This window comes from Molossus molossus, unplaced genomic scaffold, assembly GCF_014108415.1.
Source record: "Molossus molossus isolate mMolMol1 unplaced genomic scaffold, mMolMol1.p scaffold_m16_p_10, whole genome shotgun sequence".
Taxonomy (NCBI): Eukaryota; Metazoa; Chordata; class Mammalia; order Chiroptera; family Molossidae; genus Molossus; species Molossus molossus.
Genome location: NW_023425345.1, coordinates 61977676 through 62002604, shown reverse-complemented (window position 1 = coordinate 62002604; position 24929 = coordinate 61977676). Strand labels below are relative to the sequence as shown.

At 41.0% G+C, this 24929-nt stretch overlaps 1 protein-coding gene across 1 annotated transcript in view; it reads right to left on the bottom strand.

Annotated features, from left to right (window-relative positions):
* Positions 1 to 5040: 5040 nt before the first annotated feature.
* Positions 5041 to 24929, bottom strand: part of TSPAN8 (tetraspanin 8) — a 32633-nt gene continuing 12744 nt past the window's right edge. The window contains exons 3-8 of the mRNA XM_036252055.1: positions 19666 to 19803; positions 18170 to 18244; positions 17962 to 18069; positions 13161 to 13283; positions 10249 to 10332; positions 5041 to 6270 (exon numbers count right to left, since the gene is read on the bottom strand). Coding sequence (XP_036107948.1) covers positions 6217 to 6270; positions 10249 to 10332; positions 13161 to 13283; positions 17962 to 18069; positions 18170 to 18244; positions 19666 to 19803 — 582 coding nt within the window. The 3' untranslated portion in view covers positions 5041 to 6216. The remainder of the gene's footprint in view (positions 6271 to 10248; positions 10333 to 13160; positions 13284 to 17961; positions 18070 to 18169; positions 18245 to 19665; positions 19804 to 24929) is intronic.

Here is a 24929-nt window from a genome sequence, read left to right as displayed (position 1 = left end):
GGTTAGCAAAGTTACTGAATTCGAAATCTACACACAAACATTGACTTTCTATATATATATTAATTTCTCTTAGAAATGTCTTATGAATTTTGTGTTAAAGAGTCTTGCAGTTGTTCATTAGATTTATTATTAGGTATATGATATTTCATAATTCTTTGTAAGTGATTTTTTTGAAATACCAATTTGTACTTCTTGTAGTTGACATTGAAAACCAAGTTTGCGTGTGATGAGCTTGAATCCAGCAACTTTGCTAAATTTACTTATTAATTCGAACAACTGAAAGATTTCTAACAGACAAATTATAAAACATTATTAACAGCAATTAAAGGGAATCTAAATAAGTGGATAGCTATGCCATGGTCGGGGAGACTCACTTCTGTAAAGATGTAAGCTACAGATTCAAAGCAATCTCAATAAAAATTCTAGTAAAAGTGTGTGTGAGTGTAGAAATTGACAAGTTATGTCTAAAATTTCTCCAAAAACACGAGGACAAAGAATAACCACAATGCCCTGGCTGGTTTGGCTCAGCGGTTAGAGCGTTGGCCTGTGGTCCGGAGAGACCCAGGTTCGGTTCCCACTACAAGCACATACCTCGGTTGCAGTTTGTCCCCGGCCCTGATTGGTCGTGCGGATGGCAGCCACTCGATGTGTCCCTTCCACGTTGATGTTTCTCTCTCTCTCCCTCCCACTCTATCTGAACAAAACATGGAAAAATGTCCACGGGTGAGGATAAAAAAAAAAAAGAATAACCACAGCACTTAACAACAAAGTGAGAGGGCTTATTCTATTTTATATCAAGCCTTATAATGCTCAACAGCAGGGTGTTGGTCCAAGGATAAAACAAAACAGTCTAGAAACCGATCTTGAGGCAATTTGGAACACTATCCCACCTTTGCCAGCCACTCATTGTTTGTCTAGTATGGAACTAACTCTCCAGGGAAGGTGCTTAGGAATGGTTGGTATTACCAACGGACATAGTCAGCTCAGTGTCCTTTCCGGGCTGGGGTACAGAAGTTACATTTTTTTCAGTGGTGCACAGCTCAAATTATGTGACTATTGTTCAATTTAGATGATAGGCACCAGAAAGAGTCTCTTTTATCAAATACAATAAAATTCTACTTTCATGCTCTATGTGGGGTTCAATACATTTAGTCACTTAAAAGATGCTCTTACATTATTGAAAGCTTAATTTAAAAATGGGAGCATCCTCCTGCTGTGGAGAAACCCTAAAAGTATGTATTCTTTTTTTCTTTAATATGTTTTTATTGCTTTTTTTTAAAGCGAGAGGGAGAGAGATAGAAACATAAATGTGAGAGACAAACATCAATCAGCTTCCTCCTGCATGCTCTTTACTGGGGATTGAGCCCACAACCTGGGCATGTGCCCTGACCAGGAAGGGAACCAGGACCTCTCAGTCCATGGGACAACGCTCAGACCATTGAGTCACACTGCCAGACTATTGTGTGTATTCTTTGTGTGTTTGCTAGATTTGTTCAAGAGCAGTTTCACTATAGTAGGTGGTGGGAAATAAAATATTTATTGGGCTCATTAAACTCCAACAGAATCAGGGGTGTATATCAGTAAGGAAGACAAAGAAAGAAAGGCCATTGACTAGACCATTAGCTGTTTCTGCCTCAGGAGGGCTTGGGAGAGATCAGACAGGATGGTAGGCACAGGGAAGGAGAGAAATGGACAGATTTGAGAAGCATTTGTCAAATTTCAATATACATTTTATATATCTAAATGAGTGCAATTGTACAATCTTAAACATAATGGAGACATTTCTACATTTTTCTTCATTGGAAGATACATTTCTACTTACATTGAGTTGTAATTTGATCACAGTTTCTTCTTATTTTGTTCTTGCTGTGTTCTTCCATAATTTAATATACTATAATATGTTTTTCAATATTGTGATTTGTTTTGGAAAGCATGAAGGTAAAATATGAGCTTATTCTTAAATCTGACTTTAATATCCTGCCTTCATAATCACCTTCAGTACCAAAGATCAAAATTAAAACTTCAGTAAACTGCCCTGGCCAGTTTGGCTCAGCGGTTAGAGCATTGGCCTCGGACCAGAGAGTCCTGGGTTTGGTTCCCGCTAAGGGCATGTGCCTTGGTTGCAGTTTGTCCCCGGCCCTAGTTGGGGTTGTGTGGGTGGCAACCACTCAATGTGTCTCTCTCACATGGATGTTTCTCTCTCTCTCTTTGTCCCTCTCTCCCTCCCGCTCTATCTGAAGATAAATGTAAAAATGTCCTCGGGTGAGGATTAAAACAAACAAAAACTTCAATAAACTGTCACAAGCAAACAACTGTCTTCTAGATAAAATTTCTCATTTGCAGTTGATGAAACCTATGTGACTTGCAAAGATTACAAAGCCATGTGGTTTGGAGCCTGGTCTAAAATGACTCCTGACCCCAATCCAGTTCACTGTCCATGATAAGAGGCACCTTACTGCCCCCTGGCAAGAGGATGTGTTGTTATTCAGACATGGTTCTCCAAAGCAGGGTTTCACCAGCACAGCACTATGGGCATTTTGGACACTATAATTCTTTGTTATGGGGGCCTGGTCCTGGGATATTATAGGATGTTCAGCAGCCTCCCTGGCTTCTGCCCAGTAAAGGCCAGAAATGTTCCCCTTCCACACCAGTTGTGACAATCAAAATGTCTACAGACATTGCCAAATATCCCGAGAGGCAAGTGTCTCCCCATTAAGAAAAACAGCCCTAAAATTTTCTCTCTATTCCTAAAATGTTTGAATTTTTGTCAAAATAGAAAGAATCCAGGAAACTATGTACCATTTCTTGTAAGAATATTGTCTGTTACACTTTCAACAATTTCATACCCTTTAATTGACAAGCTCAGCACTTGTGTGCTTGCTCTCTAAATCCCCGATTGCTAAGACCGTCTTCCCAATCTCTCATCCAGTCCTTGCCAGGTTCAGCTTGGCTTTGTATCAGTATATTATGTGCCAGGCTCCTTTGTTTCCTGGTTTCTAGGTGATTTCAGCCAGTGGGAGGTACTGGCCAAAGACTGGAGTAGGCAGGAGGGAATGAACCAGGGCACCTCGCCCTTTCTCTGTCCTGGCAGGAGCCCTTGAGTCACCCCCACGGCGCCTACCCTGAGACAATCTTCCTTCTGCCGTCTTCCACCAGGTGGCCCTGGCTCCCGGGCTGTGGCAACATTATCTCTGTCTTTCCAGCCCTAAGGAGGGTAGCGACTTCTAACTGTTCTAACTGTTGCTCATTTCTGCTTGATCTTGCGATCCCACCTGGCTCCTTCCATCATCTGTGTAAACAGTTGCTATGAACTGAACTTTGTCCCTTCCCTCCCCAAATTCATGTCTGGGCCCTAACCCTCTGGGTAGTTGTATTTGAAGTCAGGAAATAACTGAAGTTAAATGATATTGTAAGGTGGAACCCTGATTTAACGGGATTAGTGTTTCTGTAAGACACCAGAGTTCGTTCGTTCTCTCTATGCAAGAAGGTGATCCATCTGTAGCCAGGGAGAGAGCTCTCACAAGGACAAAATCTGCCGGCGTCCTGGTCTGGGACTTCCAGCCTCCAGAAGTGGGATAAACTCATTTCTGTTGTCAAGCCACCTAGACCACAGAATTTTGTTATTGTAGCCCGAGCTGACTACTACAACAGTTCCCTGTATTATATTTCAATTATTTAAATAGCTAGAGATTATTTTGCCCTGGCTAGTTTGGCTCCGTGGCTAGAGCATCGGCCCTCAGACTGAAGGGTTGTGGGTTTGATGCCCAGTCAAGGCAACGTACCCGGGTTGCAGGCTCCATCCCCAGGCCCTGGTTGGGTTGTGCGGGAGGCAAACAATTGATGTGTCTCTCTCACTTGGATGTTTCTCTCTGTTCCTCACCACCCCTCTCTCCCTTCCTCCTTTCCATTCTATCTAAAAAGAAAAAATCAATGTAAAAATATCCTCGGTGAAGATTTAACAAAATAATAATAGCAAATAAATAAATAGCTAGATATTTTTGTTTTCCTGCCTTCCCTGACTGACGTAGTTCTTTAAGTCGTTGACACCATGAAATATCCTAATATGGCCTGACACTATGCAAAGGCACTTTCATGTCCATTCCCTTCGTTCCCTCATCTGTTCTCCCAATAACACTGTAAGGAGGGCAAAATGACATGACAGAAGGGCACAGGTTTCGAGTCCCTTAGACAGTCACAACTCCTCCACTTAACTGGCTGCTTGGCCGAAGAAAGTTACTGAATCTCACTGGGCCCTGCTTGTCCCATCTGTAAATTAGGTCTAATGACAGTACTGACCTAAGAGGGTCATTCTGGACTACATGCGTCACCCTATGCAAAATGCTTAGACTCTTTTAGGCGTATAATAAACGCTCAATATATCTAAGTTTTATTTTTAGCTACCATTCTTTGAGTGCCTACTATACGCCAAGCACTCCGATAAGTACTGGGGACATGACGACAAATAAGAAATAATCAATGCCCTTAGGGAGCTGCCGTATACCAACACAGGCAACACATGGTAAGTGTATTAATATACATATTATCGGAAAGTCAAATAGAGCACGGTCCTCAGCCAAGGTTTGGGAGACAAGTGTCAAGGCTGAAATCCCGGTTTCGCCAAGTACTAATGGTTTGGCTCTGGGCTTGGAGTTCCAGTTCTCTATTTTCTCAGCAGCAAAATGAGGCTAACAATAGATAGCATTTACCTCACAAAAATGTGGTGAGAAGAAATGGGATAATAAAGGTAGAGTTTCTGGAAGACGGCATGTGCCAGAGGACAGTTACCTTTATCGTCAGTAGGGGACACAGAATCAGGTTGTCTAACCTCACCAGGGCTCCCCCACATTTTCCACTCTTCGCTGGTCACTCTGATCTACTTGACAATGACTGCCTTTCTCTCTCTTTCTCCTGCTCCGCAGAGGAGTACATATACAAACCTAGAGACGTCAAAGAATGTTTGTAGCAGCTTTATTGACAACAGTGCCAAATTGGAAGCAAACCCAATGCCCATCAACAGGAGGATGGATAAATACACTGTGATATATATTTGTATACAATGAACTACTACATAACAATTAATGAAGTTAATGAAAATTAATTTCAGTTGCATGCAACAGTATAGATGAATCTCACAAACAACATGTTGAAGAGAAAAAGCCAGAGTGTGTATTTTACAATCCCATTTGTAGAAAGTCCAAGAGTAGGCAAGTGAATCTGTAGTCATAAAATTCAGAAGAGCGGCTATCTTTGGGGAGGTATTTGCTGAGGAGGGTGGTGACATACTAGTAACTGTTGAACAACCAGCTCTAGAAAAAAAAACAAAAATCTCTGGTTTCATACCATTGCCAGTCCCCAGGGTGTAAATTCTCCCACCAAGGTGGATTTCAAGCTACTAATGTGACGTCACTGAGCAGAGCTGGGAAGAGTCGTATGTGGACAGGCTGCTGGGAGCCGGCGTGAGCCAGCTCTGACCCAGCACTGGTAGGTGCCATGTAGGGGCACTCTGCAAAGTATACACACACAGGTACATACTTAATTAAGATCTGTTCACTTTATTGTGTGTATATTAATACCTCAATAAGAGGTAAAATGCAAAAATGTCTGTGAGAATGAGAAAGATAGAAGCAGCTGTAACTATGTTTCAGAGGAAGGTCCAGGGAGATTCGGTGGCTGGAAAGACAGCCCTGGCATCTTCCTGTGCCCGTGACAGACAGAGAGCAAAGAGAGACACCACCGGCAGACACTGGCATAAAGAGAAAAGAGCTGGGCCACGCTCTCATTCTTTCAACCTGACACTTGGTTTAATCTCATCACTAGTGGCCGAGACACCACACAGAAGCCGGTGTTGCCTCTGACGAGCCTGGAAGCACCGCCCTGCCTGTCCCTCCGAGACGGAGATTACTCCCCTGGGTGGCTCCAGGTGAATGTTTGCAACACAGCATCACCTGAACACAATGATCAGACACAAAAAAGCACCGATGTAAAGAACGTTACATTTATTTTGAGTAGAAATGCATATTCGTATCATTTTCCTAGTATCACTAAAATCCTAAATATGTTCAATATGTCTGAAAGATCTCTATAGTCTAGCTAAATGAGACATTTTAATAGGACAGCTGCTCCTAACATATACAGCCCTCAAATATTTACTGTTACAAAAGCCGAAGCAAAATTTCAAAGGAGTTTGACTGATGGCAGCTCGACACATCCACAGATTCATTTGTTCCCAATCTGGCAGAACAGGACCATAGAAAATACCAGACCAAGTATCTAGAAAACAAAACAATAGAATTAACATGGAATTTAAGGGACAATGCTGGAGACATCATAAACAGAAAGAACATTATGTATATAAATATATAATCTTGTCTATCTGTTATCTCCCTTTGTGGGAAATTAGACTCCCACAGGACAAAACCTCCGAAAGTTCTGAGTATTCTGTGTCCTAATCGGGTCTTCAGCTGGCCGGGCTCCTCTGCCCTATCTGCTCGTCCAGCAGCAGCTGCCCGGAGCACTCCACCCTTCTGTGGGGCATCTGCCCTGGAGCTCAGGGGAGCTCAGGGGAACTCTGGGTGCTCAACACACCTACTGCTTCCATAAGAGGGTGATGATCACCTGGTTTAGATCATCTGCATAAAAATCAAGGAGTCTAGAATTTCTCTTGCCATAGTTAGGGCACTGCTGGGAGGAAGGGAAAAAAAATACATTTTTTCTTTAAAAACTTCTCAATCGATGGAGAATAGCTTAATTCAGACATTTCCTTTGAAGTGAAAAAACACAACTGAAAATCTGGAGCATAGTTTCCGGCTCATTAAGTGGCTGTCCCAAGAATGAGGGACCTCAAAACTTGCCCTGTCTTTGCAGTTGGGGACTCGCATGCTGCGGCTTTGATGTAGAAATGACAGACAGACTGATGTCACCGATCAAAAGGTTCCTCCGCACCAGCCTGCTCTGAGGGCCAGCAGGAGGGTGAGCTACCATTTATGCTGAGTCACCACACGTGCTCCTCCTGTATTGAGACGTCTGCTTAACAACACTTTCCTGACAATGCGTTTTAAATGAGAGCTACTGCCCAATATTTCTCTTCTTAAAAAACAAACAAACAAACAACAAAAAAAGCAAGTAGAAACTAATTCTCTGCAAAAATAGTGATTTTCATTCAGAGTGTTCTCAGTCATTCTTTTAGAATAACTTCAAAAAGCCTTGAAATTCAGTCTTTTTGCCTTGATCCCAAGCTTCAAGTCTGGAAGACAGGTATCAGGAAAGAAGAAAGAAAATGGGCAAAATACTGGGATAAGGCAACTATCGTCTTTCACTGTCACATGCTTGAAACAGAAGCCCACCATTTATCAGCAGACTCAACAGTGAATATGCCACTTTCTTGCATCTCACTGCCTCTGAAAAGAAAATGTATCATTGTTCATAAAAATAGCAAGTAATTAAAAAGAGATCCATTGTGTGGTAATGTATGTGAAGACTCAGGACAAGTAATGTGCATGAGTTCCCATACTCTGGAGAAGTCTAAAAAAATGTAAAATTATCATTTTTCTCTCTTTTAACTATGCTATTCTTGGGACCGTCTGTCAGGGTGACTTTTATCCCCCAGTGATGACTGTCAATGTCAGTGACTTTTTTCCTTAGTTGAAATGAGAAAAGTGCTGATCATTTTTCGTGCTTCTAAGTTGTTGTAGTCAAATAAAGAGATATGATCATCTGATTATTTTACTTGGAATAATGAGAATTCCAAAAATGTCTACACATAAAATTTTCTTACAAAACAAAGCATTTCACATAGATTCATAACATCCTATCTGAGAAGAATCCCTCAGGTGTGTGGTCTTAACAACAGAGCCGGTGCCTAAACAGACTAATGCCAAAGGTCTAAATGTCGGAGGGTAATTTTTTTCGTATTATTTTTTAATGAAGATAGTTTGAATATGTTTTCTGCATGGGGATATTTGTCCCTGTTAACTTCTTTAAAATATTTATTGGAGAGATTTTTCTCTGAGTCTTTGTGTTTTCTTGAATTTGAACTTGGGAAACAAGGCCTAAGTATTAAGCCTTGGAAGTGGGCCTAAGTGTTAGGCAACTAGGATTAATGACTTAAGACAGACCAAAGTGCATTTTTTTTTTTTTGATACAATTTTATAGACCGAATATCAGAGGAATATTTTCAAAGCTACAGTTCTTTAAATCAACTATTATATCTACATGCAGTCTAGAAATCACACTAACTGGCATGACTAAAAAAGTTATATTTTATGACATTAACATATATATAAATTCCCTACCTACAAAATGGGTATTTATTAAGGTATTTTCCTAATCACATCTTTAGAACAACCAATAAAATATCTAAATATGTAGCAAACACATGTATTATCCCTCTTGTAATCTTACTTCCCATTAGGTGTATTTAAGTTCTTGGCAATGCTTTTGACTATGATATGAGAGAGATCCATCTCCCCAGTTGATTATGTCTTTATTTTTTTCTGGCTTTCCTTTTGAGAAGTTTCTTAAAAGCATCTGTGGGCTGTAGCCAGTCTTAGTGAATTTGAGTCTCCTGTGAAATTTGACAGTCACAGTGACACTTGCATCGAATGCTTTGTTTAAAGCCTGCTCTTTCAACCATCCACATCAAGTCTACTCCAGCAACATGTGTTTGTGCTGTGTGACTTACGTTTATAAACGTGTGAGTATATATGTATGTGATTCCCCGCTCACCTCTATGGCCACTAGCTCATGTTTCTAAATTAGCATTAACCCAGATTACAAAGCAGAGAAATAAATGACATTTCACAAAGGCAGAATCAAGAGAACTAGACTTAATACATAGCACCATTCAACTTGGATCCTACATCGGACGTAAAGAAAGCCGGCCATGTTTCCAGCAGAGAATGCTTCATATTTAGACCTATTCTGGGCTACCAGGAAGTAATAGTCAATATCCCAATTTATTGCTAGTTGTCCCTACCCTTCTTCTAAAGGTTGGCTGGGAAATTCCACACCAGTAAACCGAAATGACCACTTAGAACACTAAATTGCTTCAGTGCTGGCTGAAATTCCTTTCTGGCAGTGATGTGGCACAAGTGAGAGGTAACCAGCCTCCAGCAATCCCAAGGGGGACACGGTGCCGCGTTCCAGGAGAGTGAAGCTGCGGCACTCAGCTGAGCTCACCCCTCGAGGCACTAACCACGGAGACACCCCGCACATCGTTAGGACTCTTGCCAATGCCCTGAACAGGATGCAAGTGAATTTGACTCACTTGATGTCTAAATTAACCAAGAGCTAAGATGATTCCAAACATGCTTCTCTGAAATAGTTTTACTTCATCATTTTGGCAAAGTTTTTTAGGCCATGTAAGAACTATCACTCAGATTCTTCTTCCTTTTTTTTAATGCCAAGAAAGGCCATCAAGATCAAAACCCTGTACAGGATCCCCCCCCCCCCCCCCCGCCACATCAATAGTAATCAAATTGATGAGAGTAAAATACATAAACCCCGAGAAGAGTTTCCTTAAAAACTTCAAGTGAGCCCATAGTCTTTACAGTGAGAAAATCAAAGGCAACTATTTTGAATTTTTAGAACTTATTAGGTTTCTCTAGAATGGAATAGCTCCTCATACTCTTGAGTTCAGTTTTTTTATTTTTTGTTTCAAAATCAGGAGGAGAAATAAAAAATGTAAAGATTGTGTTTGGATTTGTCTGGGGTTCTTCTAATTTTAACTTGTATTAGTTTTCTTTTTCTTTTTAAAAAATCTTAAGTGTTTCATTGATTTTTAGAGAGTGAGGAAGGGAGAGGGAGAGATAGATAGAAACATCAATGAAAGAGAAACACTAATTGGCTGCCTCCTGCAGGCCCCTACTGGGGATCCAGCCTGAAACTCAGGCATGTGCCCTGACTGGGAATCGAACTGGCGACCTCTCAGTGCACTGGCGGGGCTCTTGTATTAGTGTTCAATGGGAAAAAGATATCTGGGACTAAGAACTGTGTGGAAATTAACTCCATTTTTATTTCCCAGTAGAGAGATCAGTCAGAAATAACAGGCTTAGGGCTCCTCGATTCACACGATTGTAATTCCCTCCCCAGAACCAAAGTTGACAGAGAGTGATGCTGGCCCCTGGCACTTGGTACCCAGTGCTTTTCCGAAGCACCTGGTTTTTACTTGGCTCACCATAAGTATGTGTTAGGAGAAGTAACGGACAACGAGGGAGTAAACAGAGTCAATGTAGAGAGATTATACTGTACCTCAATAACAGCCAGTCCAAACGCTATTCCGATAATTATGATAGCATGTTTTTTAATCAAGTCTTTTATAAAAGAAACGCATGGCTGTTAAAAAAAAACACACACACAAAACATAAAAAGTTACCTTTAATCACATTTTGATGACCTTATCTGAATAAGATTCTTTTTCACTGGGTTGATTTTTTTACATTGTTACCAAGAAACATTCAACAAAAAGGAATTGATAATTTCCTCTACTTCAAGCTCCTCGCCTCGCTGAATGGTAGTAATTGTGGGTTGTTCATACACTAGAAAGCACTTGAGGGGCAACATTTGCTTCAACTATGTCACTGCTGAATCTAGGTATCTCTAGGTATAAATAATGATTTTATTTTGATTCACAATTCTAGAATTAGCATGTTGACTGTGTATATTTTTAGGTTTGTGATCTGTAGCAGAGTTCCCTGTTTGGGGTTCCAGCTAACAATAGTGAAAAGTTTCATTTTTCAAACAAGGTTCGTCAGAAATCCCTTTCTAATACTTATCAGGTTTATTTTTACCTTAAATTTTTTTTAAATCATATGTCCACTATTATGTCCTTAATTTAAATAAAAAAGAGAATTTGAGAAGTTACCTCTTTAGCACATTTTTAAAATTTCACACACACCAACATGCAATTTCAAGCTTAAAACATTTCCGACCACACTACAAATTCCAAAAAATTGTAAATTATATGACTAATTTAAAAAATAAAAATATTATACAATGTAATAGTTCTATTATATGTGTTGCTAGAAAATATATCAACCCAATAATAGTCTTTTATGTACAAAGAGCTAACAAAATATAGCTATTTGTTCAATAAAATATAAATTTTCCATAAGGCTTTTTCCCTTCGTTCCTGAATTGATTTCTCTAATCTCATCTGATCAAAATGGTAAGCATTAGAAGAAATGATTACATTATTTAAATTTAACTATGAGATTAATGATTTACTGAGTCATATTTGTAATGCTTAATGAGTTTTCTTCCCCTTCCCCTTTTGATAACCAGGTTATCTTGGCAAAAGACAGGGAGGAGGGAAAGAAACAAATTATGGCCATTTCAGATTTCTTATTTTTCCAGACTCCTCGCGAACGACACAGGGCAGATGGAAGTATTTTATGAATTTATGACCATCCTTTCGGGAAACCGGTGCAGCGATCAGCCTGCATTTGGCTGAATTACGTGTGATTTTGGAGGGAATGTCTACTATTTTTTAGGATAATGTGAGGGCTTTTCAAAATGTATCCTGAAGAAAAACATCTTTGTGTTGAATCTTTCACGGGACACAGCAGTCTGCAATTGAATTTACTATTTTTCTCATTATCCTAAGCAGAAACTACATTTGCTTACACCATATTTATTTCCCTCTTCCTTGTGGATATTGTGTCTCTAACATTAGGGAGGGGGGGAGGGAGCAGGGAGGAATATAAAAAGGAAGAATACAATTTTTTTTAACTTATATTACTTGGATAATGAAAGACAGGATAGCCTGTAGTCTGAGAGATAACTTCTCCCCAACATGTAACTCTAAATACTAGCAACAGCAATTCCCTTTCAGAACAGTCTCCTTAATTTTGGTAAGATTAGAATAAGGGATGTGACAGTCAGCAGGAGAGATGTTTCTCCTGAGATACTTTCTATGTCCCGATATAAAATTAACCTCAGTAGCCATTACTAAGGCAATAATAGATGGAAATAATCTATAATTATTAATATATAATTTATTGACATATGAGAGCTGTTATAATTATTAATGTATAATTTATTGGATTATAATAGCTATTATAGATCTCTCTCTCAACTAGACTCTAATCTCCTAGAGGACCCAGAAGCATGTCTGATTCTAGTAAGGGTCTGTCTGACACATAGTAGGCACTGAAGGATAACAGCAAATAAATGACACATTAACACCAATTGTTACTTTTGTACACATTCCTTTCAGGCAGAAGGAACACACTATATAAAACCCTGTGGCAATAGACAGATAATCATATCCTCTAGGAAGCCATAGTTTGAACCCCCAAAACTGAATTAGATGGGGTCCCATAACACCCGTGTCTGCCCCTATCCAAGAAATACCAATAGTTTATTACATTGAAGTTGCCTGGTTATCTTTCTCTCTTGCCTATTGGAGCATCAGCTCCATCAATGCAGACACTGCGCCCTAATCAAGAATTGATCTCCAGTGGCTGCTAGATAGTCTGACACGTAGGAAATGGTCAATACTTATTTGATGAATTAAGCAATGAGAAATATGACATGCACGTATTGACACCCACACGTGACATAATAAATGTGACATCTACAACACATGAAAGATAAACCCAGCTTCTTCAATTGACTTGAAATGTCTGAGGCAACTTCTAACCTGGAGCACTAATTAGACAAATCAGTAGGTAAACTTAACACCCAGAGCTGAAACCCCTAAAGGCCAAGTCCCTTTTTTACACCTATACAATTACTTGAGAAAAGGAATTTTTGATCAGAAAAAGAAAGCTTTACTTTTAAAGTTAAAGTGAAAATATAGATTTCTAGCACATATGTTAAAATAGAAACAAATGAGAATAATGATTAAAATCACCAGAGAGGACAAAATAAACTTTTATCTGTTAGTTTGCACTTCGCCTCCCTTGCAGCAGAATGTTACTTTGATCTACTGGAGTTGAGTTTAAATGATGCCAGACTCATAGAAGAAATGAAATACTTTCATCTTTTTTATATTGGCTTTTATCTTTAAATAAGGATTTCTTTTTTATTTGGGAAATTCCTGGGACTTTTTATGTCACGGTTCCTATTATAATTGCTGCAATTTAAATTTTTGTGAAGACTTTTCATTGTGAATAAAATGAACAGGACCCCTTACTGTGCCAAGTTTGATTTGTTATTACCTGTTTGTAAACAAGTTGTCCTTCATAAATTGTACAAGAAGTATTTGACTGATCTGGACATTTACACGACTCATAATTCGTTCCCCAGTCAGCAGCTCCATTGAGCAAACCACAGCATTGAAACTGTTTGATGAAAAATAGATATGAAAAGCAGGCACTAAAGAAGATAAAAACATTGTCAGTACATTGAATCATATTCTCCTGAAACCATTTTTAAGGTGTTTCTTTTAATGAAATATTGTGTATTTTCACCCACTCTCTGAATGTAAAAAGCAAAAATAAATAAATATTCCCTTTTGGTCTTAATATTAAAGAAGGAAAAACAGGTTGCAGGAACAAAAGTCTGAGGAACTTGGGAAGAAGATGAACAAGTTACCTTTCAGCTGTTTTTTTTTTTTTTTTTTTTATCCTCACCCAAGGACATTTTTGTAGTCATCTTCAGACACAGTGGGAGGAAGAGAAGGAGGAAGAGAAAGAAAGAAACATCGACATGAGAGAGACACATTAACTGGTCGCCACCCACACAACCCCAACTGGGGCCAGGGACAAACTGCAACCGAGGTACGTGCCCTTAGCAGACACTGAACCCGGGTCTCTCTGGTCTGAGGGCTGACGCTCTAACCGCTGAGCCAAACTGGTCAGGGCTTACCTTCCAGTTTTTAATGACAAAAAAAGGAGCAGAATCAGTTCTACTTAGCTTAGATTTTAGGCAAGAAGCTTCCAAAGAGTTCATGCAAGAGTCAAGATCTGTTTAAAAAATTTCTGCTCAAAAGAGATGAGAGATTTTAAAAATGAAATTTCCTTCTCATGATCTTTGATCACTTTTGGAGACTAGGAGGAAAGGGGCGAGGGGCTCCTCAAAAGCCAAGGACTCTCAGTGGGCCTCCCATGAAATTAAACTTTAGATGGACATCTGCACGAGAGGGAAAGGGGTACAAATGAGAGATGAAACTCTTAGAATAATGTCAGAAAGGTTAAGGGCTGGAATAAATTGAAACATGGTGAAACCCTAGGGGAACTTGGTCATGTTTGGGGAAGAAAAAGAAGGAAGTGACCAGCCCAGTAACTCAGAGCATTATTAGATGAAAGAGAGAAATAATTATCCCTCATCTTGTCCTACTTGCTCTATTAGAATAGGAGAAAACTCTTGGTGCAGAAAGGCAGAAAAATAAATGGCTGAAGAAAACAGAACCAACACGGGGTGGTTTTCCAGGCTCAGGTGCATTGCAATGCCTGGACGTGGAAAAAACATTCACTTACTGGCTGGGTGACCACATTATCCGTGTGACCTAAACCTCTCTGTGCCACAGTTTCCTCATCTGTGAAATACAGATAATAGTTGCTAATATCAAGAGTTGCTAATATCTATCAATTTGTAGATTGGTTGTAAAGATAAAAAAGAGAAAACCCACATGAAGACATGAAATGCTCAACCCAGTGACTGGATCATAGAAAGCACTCATTGTGTGTTAGCTGTCATTGTTATTTTTGTTTTGTCATGGTCACTGTTTCCATTACGCTCTCACCGACCGTCATCTATTCAACACTGGTATCAGTGATTTAGATAAAGATATGGAAAGTATCTTTTCAACTCTGTACCTGATATAGAGCTGGGAATGATGACTAACACAGTGGAGAACAGAATCAAGTTCAAAGATGGTCCAAACAATGGGCTTAAACTACCAAGTTTAACTGAGCACCTTGGCTCGAAGACTCAATTACACAAATGCAAGGTGGGCAAAAGTAGGTTTATAGTAGTGAGTACACAAGACAGAGTTTATTCTTATATTATTTATTAATTACTGCATTATTTTCCATATAAACAATTGGTAACCTAGTTTTGCCCCCCTCTGGGTATGACTCAGCAGGCTTTTATATGACAAAGAGCTGGAGATCTCAGGTGGTCCCGAGACCAATCAACATTAGCAGAGAGCAATCTGGAAATAACCTCTGTTCCTATTCCCATGGTAGAGAGACATCACTAATTAGAACATAAATCCCCAAAACTATAAACCCCACTCTAGGCACTCACAGATCAGTCCACAGTTGGACCCCGGTGTACCTCAGGATTCCTCAGGGGAGTAGAGTCATACAGAAGACAGTGTAGAAAGGCTAAACTGGGTATGATTTCTAGTCCCAGATCAGATGTAGGAGCAGTTAGGAAGCTGATCAGAACTTGTTGAAGGAGTTATAACAGCTGGATGAACAAGGCACTGTGTAGGGAATGAGACAACAATCTCTAGACTAATAGTCATCACAAGAATCCAAGGGGCACATTTCATTAGCACGTTAGCAAGGAATTTGTGTAGGAATGTCTGTCCATGTGTGGTGGAGCCCCAGGTCACCCAGCCAGAGTCTGAGGGAGAATTTTTTTCCAAAGAAGCATTACTTAAAAAAAAAAAAAGAAGGAAAGAAAGCCCTGGTGGATAACAGAAAGAAAAGAAAAAACAGAATGCACAATGAAAAGAAAATATGGTCCTATGAACACAAGGAGCTTCAGATACAGGATTAGTGCATAAAAGTGAAAGCAATTCAGAATTGTACTATGAAAAAGAGAACATTTAGAACCCCGTTGTCGGCACTGAGACCTTGGACACCAGACACAATGTGCAGCAAGTGTGACTCAGGACTCAACCTAGCGACCCAGTGGTTACCCGCAGTACATTTGGCTCCAGGGAGAATCAAGGGCGCTCAGTCCCACCCAGCGCAGGAACGGAGTTGCCTGAATTCTCCCTGCTTTAAACCTTGATGAAGCTGGGTTTCAGAGTAGAATGAGCCAAGGGATGCAGCGCTGGGGAGCTGGGGAGCACGACCAGAGACAGCTAAACAGGGACTGACTCGTATCAAGCTTTGGCTCTTGAAAATGATGCTTTAGGCAGAATTTTTACAAGCTGGAGTCTATCCAAATGGGAATTGGGTAATGCTCCGGAAAAAAAAGTCATCTGATAAATAGCTCAAGAAAGGATATTTGAACTTGAAAAGCAAATCTTTTAGAAGTCACATGATAGCCGTTTTCAAAGAAAAAGTGGCAGCATATAGACCATCCGTAGATTTTCTTTTTCCTCTGAAACTCCAGAAGAAAGAATTGAGACTGAATGATGCCAATTCTCAGGAGACAGACTTTGTTTCCAATTCAGAAAGAACACACTAATTATCAAACTTGGATATAAGTGGGATGGGCAAATAGTGGTAAACTTTCAGCTCTTCAATATTTAGTTAGAGGGTGTATGACCATAGATGTAAGATACTTCAGTCAGTGAGAAGTCAGGTGCAATGTTCTATAAAATCCAGCTCTCCTCTAAGATTCCAAGAGTTTCTACGACATATGTGAAATGAATGTTACACGTAGTTAACACGATGGGGATTACAAATAAAGAAGGTGTAGTTCTGTCCGGCCGGTATGGCTCAGTGGTTGCGTCGACCCACGCACCAAGAGGTGGCTGCTTTGATTCCCGGTCAGGGCACATGCCCGGGTTGTGGGCCCGATCCCCAGTGGAGGGGCATGCAGAAGGCGGCCAATTGATGTTCTCTTTCATCAATGTTTCTAGTTCTTTCTCCCTCTCCCTCCCTTATCTTTCTAAAATCAATAAAGGAAAAAAAAAATGTGTTTTTTTTTTTTTTTTTTAAAGGTGTGGTTGGAAGGAGTTTCACAGAGTAAGTAATATTTTACTCAAGCCTTCCAGCACATGGAGTATCTGGACGGAAGACGTGGTAAGTACATCCCGAAGATGGGGAACAGTGCACAGGGAGAAAGGCAGGGCTGCCTCACGCACCCTGAGCAGACAGACCCGGCGGGACCAGAGTGTTTTCGTTACAGAACTGTGCTTCAGAAAGTTGTACTATTAGGTAGGAGCCGCATAGAAAACCTTCAGTGCCTGCCCAAGTTTTGCCTTTACCCTAAAGATAGCAAAGCAGCCTAAATAAATAAACTAACAAATGGGGGTTAGTGTACTGATTCAAAAGAATTAACTAGTCAGATTCAAATTCCAGCCCCATCACTTGTTAGCTGTCAGACCTCTCTAAGCCCTAATCTCCTCACCTGTCAAATGGGAATAATGAGGAGAATTACACTGTCCACCTCATAGAGTTGTTGTAAGAATTAAATGAGCTACTAAATGTAAAGCCTGGTACCTAGTAAGCAGTAATAAATGACAGCTATAATTATTTTCATGAGAGAGGGAGAGGGCATGGAAGGAAAGAGACAGAGAATGAGAGACAGAGAGAAAGAGACGCTCCAAATGCCCAAGCACACTATAAATATTAAAACAATGACTGGTTTGGCCCAATCAAAACTTAATCTGTCATAAACTTATCTTCTTTTTTTTTTTGTTTAGTCCTCACCCAAGGATATTTTTTCCAGATATCTTCGGATAGAGTGTGAGGGGGAGGAGAGAGAGAAAGAGAGAGAAACATCAGTGTGAGAGAGACACATCAATTGGTTGCCTCCCACACAACCCCGACTACAACCCAGGACAGAACCACAACCAAGGTTTGTGCCCTTGACCAGAATCGAACCCACAATTCTTTGGTCCTCGGGCCGACACTCTAACCACTGAGCCAAATCGGCCAGGGCATAAACATATCTTCTTAATCTCTGTCCTTCTGAAATGCTTTAGAACTTTGTAAGATGCTGGAAAGAAATTAGAAATATTCTTGGATTTTTCTTATTGCATAGAGACAGAATAATCAAGTCTGCAAAATGGAGACCCTTTTCAACCTTTAAGGAATCCACCTATTAAAAATTAAGTAAACACACAAGAACCATGTCTCACTCCCCAAATGACCTACAAATTCTAATTACCTCTTTCTGAAACTTAATCAGGGTATTCTGGAATGCTTTAGCGTTATCATCTGTTCCACTCAAAAGCTCCACATTTTTCTGGAGAGTCTCATTCAGAATATGCTCAGACTGCAAATTTAAAAAATATTGTAAAGTTATTCGTGTCAGAAGGTAGTCTTTCTATTTCTCAGACTTTCCCAAAATTATCAATTATCATGTGTGTACCCACCTCAGATTTGAAAGTAGCTCCTACGATGCCTGCCGCCACCTGCAGAAGCAGGATCAAAAGCAAGCCTATGAAAAACTGAAAGAAAGAAGAAGGAACACACATGACTCCAGGGCATTCAGGAACATCTTGGGACCTGTTGGCAAGGCGCTTCGCTCTACAGTCTGGATCATGTTACAAGTTGAAGTAGTAACCACTCTCTCCATGTATTCTACCCTTTGCCTCAAGAAGCAAATTTTGGGACCATTGCTACACAGAAATATTTGCTCCAACGACTGACCACAAGAAATGGTTAAAAAGAAAATGTCTTCATGGAATGGTAGATGTCAGTAGATGTTGAGTAGGGGAAAGTTTAAAAACTTAAATGACATTATTTAAATGTTATCTTTCTCCTCTTTCTTTCTCAAACACAAACTTCAAAACAAACTTCAGAAATGACTACAAAACAACGTTTCTACCACTGTCAGAATCACCCGGGTCTGGTTATAAATGTAGATACCTGAAACCTGCCTTATACTTTTGGAGAATACAGCCCACAAATTAATTGATTTTTAAAGCAAGCTCTTCAAGTAATTAAATGATCAATTGCTAATGAGGCCATATGAACCTAAAAGCAACACTATGGATGCTAACAGAGTTCTGTTAAAACTCTGTCCTTACCTTCCCTCGTAATGAACAAACACTTCAAAAATATTTCTTTCAGGGACTGACACAATACTTACTTTATGAGAGAAACAAGTTTAGGTGAACTCTGATAAACTCTTATGTCAGATTTATATCTAATAAATACTTGATGATTTTTCTAATGTTTTTTTAATATCCATTTATTATTTTCTACTATACATTTTAAAGCGGAAGTCTGTGGGTTAGCCCAACCGAATCCATCCTCCTTGAAGCTTTCTAAGTGACAGATATGATTATCTCACTCCCTTGCAATTTTCTTGGCTTAAAATGTGATTTTGCCACAGTCCATACTCAGACTCATCTCCATTATTTACCACAAATAACCTCTGCCACTGTAGCCATACCCAAGACCTTACAGTTCCCCAAGCAAGCTAGCAATGCCCAAGGCCTTGTAGTTCCTCCAAAAAGCCAGGTTTTTTCCCTCCTGGAAAGCTCATCACAATCTTATCCACACAGATGACCTTATTTACTTCTGCCTCTGGCTTGAAATTCCCTCCTATATCCTCACCCTTTTCTTCTTGGGCCACTCCCCCTGCAGCTAATTATTTATTTGTCCATCTTCCCCGATGGGTTCTAATGGTCTTAATGCCACTGCATCATTTAGCACATTTAGCACATTATCTGGCATGTACCAGGTACTCAGCAGGAATGAATAAATGAAGGCTGAAATTTGTCTTTTCTTAGGGTATCCTTGATTCCAAGCCAAACATATTACTTCCACGATCAAACCCTCTCAACGGAAGCCAGAGTTGCATCAACCTTGCAAGTCCTTTTGGCAGACGGGGGTGGGTGCTGGGACCGGCTGGAAAACTCACCAACAGGAGCATGCAGCGACTTTCTCTCATGGCACCACAACAGCCCAGGAAACCCAGGATCATGATGGTAGCACCCACGGCAATCAAGATATCCACAGCGACATAAGGGTTCATGCCAGATTCCCCTTTGCTGATAAACTGAACAACAAAAAGAGAAATCAGAAAATCCCTTTCCTTGATGTGTTTTACTCAACGAAAATCCATCGGGTACCAACTATGTGCCAGGCCCTGTTTCAGGACCTTGAGATGCTTCAGTGATCTAAACCAGCAAAAATCCCTGCCCTCAAGGAGCTTACATTCTATAAGGTGTTACTTATCTGAATAATGTTTTCAATGTTGTACTTTCTAAGGTGCTATATTGGATATTGGATGAAAGCAATGTAACAGGCTTTTGAAGCACCATTTTAACTTTAGAAGGACATGTACTTCCACCCATGATGTGCTCTTTGGTTTGCATGTTTTGTGTTTTAGACATAAAAGCAGCACTGTAATGCATGTGATTTTTTATGGCAATTAAATTAATTATAAAGCCCAAGTACCTCAAACCAACGATAGGCCCAACAATATGAATGAATCTCAAAAAACATATTAAGCTAAAGAAGTCATATTCAAAAGAGTGACTACTGTGTGATTCCATTTATATGATCAAGAATAGGTAAATCTAAGCTATGGCGATAGACATGAGAGCAGGGCTTGACTTTTAGCTGGGTAGGAAGGAAAGGAGGAACTGACTGCAAAGGGATGAGGGAACTTTTATGGGTTAATAAAATGCTTTCTATATTGAATATGATAGTAATTCCACAGGACTATAAATTTTCCAAAACAAACAAAAAATGTAAACTGAGAGAAAAACGTCTAGTGCCTGATAGTCCATATCAATTCTATCTCCTTGTTCCCAGAAGATATATAATCTATGGAGTCTTCCAGAAACTCTCCATTTTACCCGACTATTAAGTAACAGGATGCTGAGGGGGGAATCTTAGTGCCCTGTGTGGTGGGTAGGCCATCCAACCTGCATAATCCAATTCTCTTCCCCGCACACAAACTCTGGTTCATCACCTTCCAGACACCCAGCCTCAATCCGCCACGTGTCCTCCAGACATGTCCAGAAACACATCATGACCGCAAAGTGCAACCTCGTGCCTGTTACACCTGGTGCCGCCTGCAGCCCGTCTGCCTGTCTAACCTCTATCTCCTGGTCTGTTTCTAGGCGGGGCATTAGTTCTTAGACTGTCTCAGAGACTCTGCCTCCTAGAATCTTCTACACATTATGTAGGTCAGCTCCCTTAACAGGAAATACAAAAAAACACCACTATGAATGATCTTTGCATTTTATTTTATTTTATTTTTTACATTTATCTTCAGACAGAGTGGGAGGAAGAGAGAGAGAAAAACATCAATGTGAGAGAGAAACATCAATTGGTTGCCACCTGCATGACCCCAACTGGGGCTGAGGACAAACCGTAACCGAGGTACGTGCCCCTTGGCTGGAATCGAACCCGGGACTCCTTGGTCTGTGGACCGATGCTCTAACCCAGCGGTTCTCAATCTGTGGGTCATGACCTCTTTGAGGGTCGAATGACCCATTCACAGGGGTCGCCTAAGACCATTGAAAAACACATATTTCCAATGGCCTTGGGAACCGAGACAGGGCTCCTCTATCCGTCTCCAGGCGGGTCCGCCCACATGCAGATACAGCCACATACAACATGAGGAACTGGATTAAAGGTCTCAGCATCAGGAAGGTTGAGAACCACTGAGTCTAACCGCTAAGCCAAATCGGCCAGGGTGATCTTTGCATCTTAAACGACTCTTTCAAAAGATTCATAGCCTAGAGGGAAACTTTGTTCAACAATCAGGAAGTGGGACGGAATGTGCTGAAGTTGTCAGAGCATTAGAACAAAGACCTATATTCCAGCAGGTCCTAACACATAACTGAGTCTCCAACACTGGAATAGGCACACGGTACTGGCCCCGGTTTCCCACTGATGGGGACAGGAGTCAGCCTCTGTGCTATCTAAGGCCTCCTTTGTCTCTGAGCATCTGTCCTTACTGATAACGTTTCAATTTCCATATTTAGAAACCTTCACATTTACATATGGCCTAAAGATTTTTTGTTCCTTTTTTCATGCTTTGTGTTTGTGAATTTGTTTGCTTGTTACGATTGGAGCTAAGAAATCAGTTTTGTTAATAAACAGGCATGTCAAAATAGGAAATAACCAAAAAGAAAAACACCACACACACACAAAACCAGCATTAGGAAACCTGCTCTGCCCACTCACTATCAAATACGCTTCACTAGACCCGTGTGGCCAGTGTGGGCCAAGCCTGGGGCATCGAAGGGGGGCCTCACTCACTGAGTCATCGGAGCTCTGCTCAGACAGCCCAGGCAGAGAGACAGCAGGTCAAACATCCAGCGAGACCTGGGCGACGCGGCCAGCGTCTATTCAGTGGGTTAATGAAGCTGGTGAGCCACAGCCAAAGACTGGTCAGAAAGCAGTGTGTCGGTTTTCTGAGGGTCTCTGCTCTAAGACCAGCCCAACAAGTGGCTGTTTTTATTCTGAAAGCAGTGGACATCTAGTTCAAGTGTTTGTTCCAGGAGAGGGGCGACAGAGTATTAAAAGCTGTCTGCGTGTGTCTTAGGACAAGGGGAGACTTTGTAAAGAAAGAGGAACAACTGGACCGGGAAGAAGGGGGTCAGGGTCCTCTTCGGATTCTCAGGGATCTCCTTTGACAAGGCGGCTGCCCAGATGATTGGCCTCACGACGCTGAGTTCATCCTGAGGGAGAACAAATTCTCCCTGGGAGATGCTTTCGTACGAAGAGATCCGCTGAGAGATGTTCACGGAGGCCTCCCTGACACCCTTCTTTTCTGTGTTTCTCTGCTCAGGTTTCTTCTAAAATTGCAACCAGTGGTCCCACTAGTAAAATGCAGTTCTTTGCACAGTCCGGATTCTTGGTCACTGACTTCGGACAAGTATAAATCGAGCCAATTTAACGTAAGTCAAGCTGGTTAACGCTGTCCTGGCAGATGCTGACTTTTGTTCGGGGTGAGAGGCTGACAGAGCACGAAGGCAAAATGTAACTAAAGATGCTGTCCAGCTCTTTCAATGTATTCTTATCCCCAGATGTGAAGTAACACCCACTCAAGGACAACCGTTCTCCTTAACACATTCAATCTGTGTAATTTCTTAATAGACTAAACACCAAATTTGTTCACCATAAGCACTGGGGGAAAAGAAAATGTTCCCATGTCAACCAGAAATAATAAGGTAAAATAAGATAAACTAAAATACAGGCTGTACATACATCTTAAAAAGGCCAGGGCACTCTTTAAATAGGTGGCTGTTAATCTCTGTGCTTAATTTGAGTCCCAAAGTCAGACATCAGTTTCTAGACAACAGAGATTCTGTAGCTCTTCAAATACCAGTAACAGGCTCAAAGCTCAAAAGCTCAAGGCCACTAGGAAGTCGCAGTTACATTTATCATCATAAAGCAATAAATGAAATCCTGGTGGACCAAGATGTTACCGACTAGCTGCCACACCTGTCCCTCACCCAGTTCCTTCAACAGGGAGAGGCACAGGACGAGGAAGCAGCTAATTCCCACTGTGATTCTCTGGGTTCTCGAATGGTAGGAAACATAATTTTAAAATAAAAGAAATAAAAGTAAAAGAGAGAGGGAGGGAAGGAAGAAAGGAAGGAGGGAAGGTCTAGAAAAGCTGCCCATTCAGAACAAATGTTAATTTTGTTCTAATCTTTCTTTCAACTAGGCTATGTCCAAGGGCATTTAACTGCACCACCCTATAAAAAGAGTCCACAGAAAATGCATTACTCGTACAGCACAGGGAATATACTCAATAATACTGTAATTAGGTGTGGTGTCAGGGAGGCACTAGACTTATTGGGGGAGTACTTTGTAAGGTATATAAATGTCTACCCACTATGCTATCCACCTAAAACTAATATAATATTATATATATATATTTATGTACATATCCTCACCCAAGGACACTTTCCCATTTTTTGTTCAGATAGAGTGGAAGGGAAAGAGAGAGAAACATCGACGTGAAAGGGACATATCGAGTGGCTGCCACCCGCACGACCCAACCAGGACTGGGGACAAACTGCAACCGAGGTACATGCCCTTAGCGGGAACCGAACCCGGGTCTCTCTGGACCGCAGGCCGACGCTCTGACTGCTAAGCCAAACCGGCCAGGGCTGAAACTAATATAATATTGAATGTCAACTATAAAATTAAGCAATACAAATAAATAAATTAATTAAAATGATTCATTACCTTAATTGCCAGCTTAATAATAACGTTATAATTATCAAATAAAAGCCAGCATTCCTCTTAGAGAGAAAACTTTTTGGTAAAATACTCTGGAAAGGCCCTGGCAGGAGAAAATGTGAGTAGGGCAGGAACGCAGACAATGATGACTAAGAAAACCGCTCCGAGCGCAGTAAGGACACAGTCCGCAGGGTGGAGTGCCCCGGAGCAGAAGGGATAGAGCAAAGTGGAAGCAGGGAACCAGGAAATGGTGCCAGGCATGAAGTTGGTAAAACTAATAGAACAGCCATCCCCCGCCCACCCTTTTCCCCATGCGCATTCTTTCCACATTTGTGACACTGTGGCGAGAAACAGAAACAGCGCGTGTGGAATCCAAAGATTGGAGCCAGAACCAAATGTATGACCTGAATGTCCTCCAGACCTGTGGAATCTTGGTAAGAGCTTTGCCACAGGACATGGCATGGGGTGGGGTGGGGGCAGGGAGTCATGCGAATCCTATCTAGATAGCAAGGAGCTGGACGTCTCCAGCCAACTGCTGAGTTAGTTACACGGTATGACCAGCCTCTTTCTGTTATGAGGAGTTACCCCCATTGCCAGTTGCCACAGGTAATTACCAACCACCTTTGTACATTGCTCCCCTTAAAAGACAGACTCAAAATCTTCTCCAAGAGAACGTCCTACCTTCTTTCCTTTTGGACCACCACTCCACTTTGGGATCAGCCAAGTTATTGTCAATACCTTATACTACAAACACCGTTCTTGGTGCTGGGGAAGGCGGTCTAGACCCTCCAGCCACACTCCATGCTGGCCTTAAGGACGTAACGGAAAAGGCCAACTTCCACTTTGTCCCCTTCCCACCTCCACTTTCCTTGTGGTCTTCCTATTTTTGGAATAACACCTCCATTCTCCAGAAGACTTGATCCATGCCGAACACAGTCAGGCACAGGGTGAGTACTTTTGATTAATTAAATT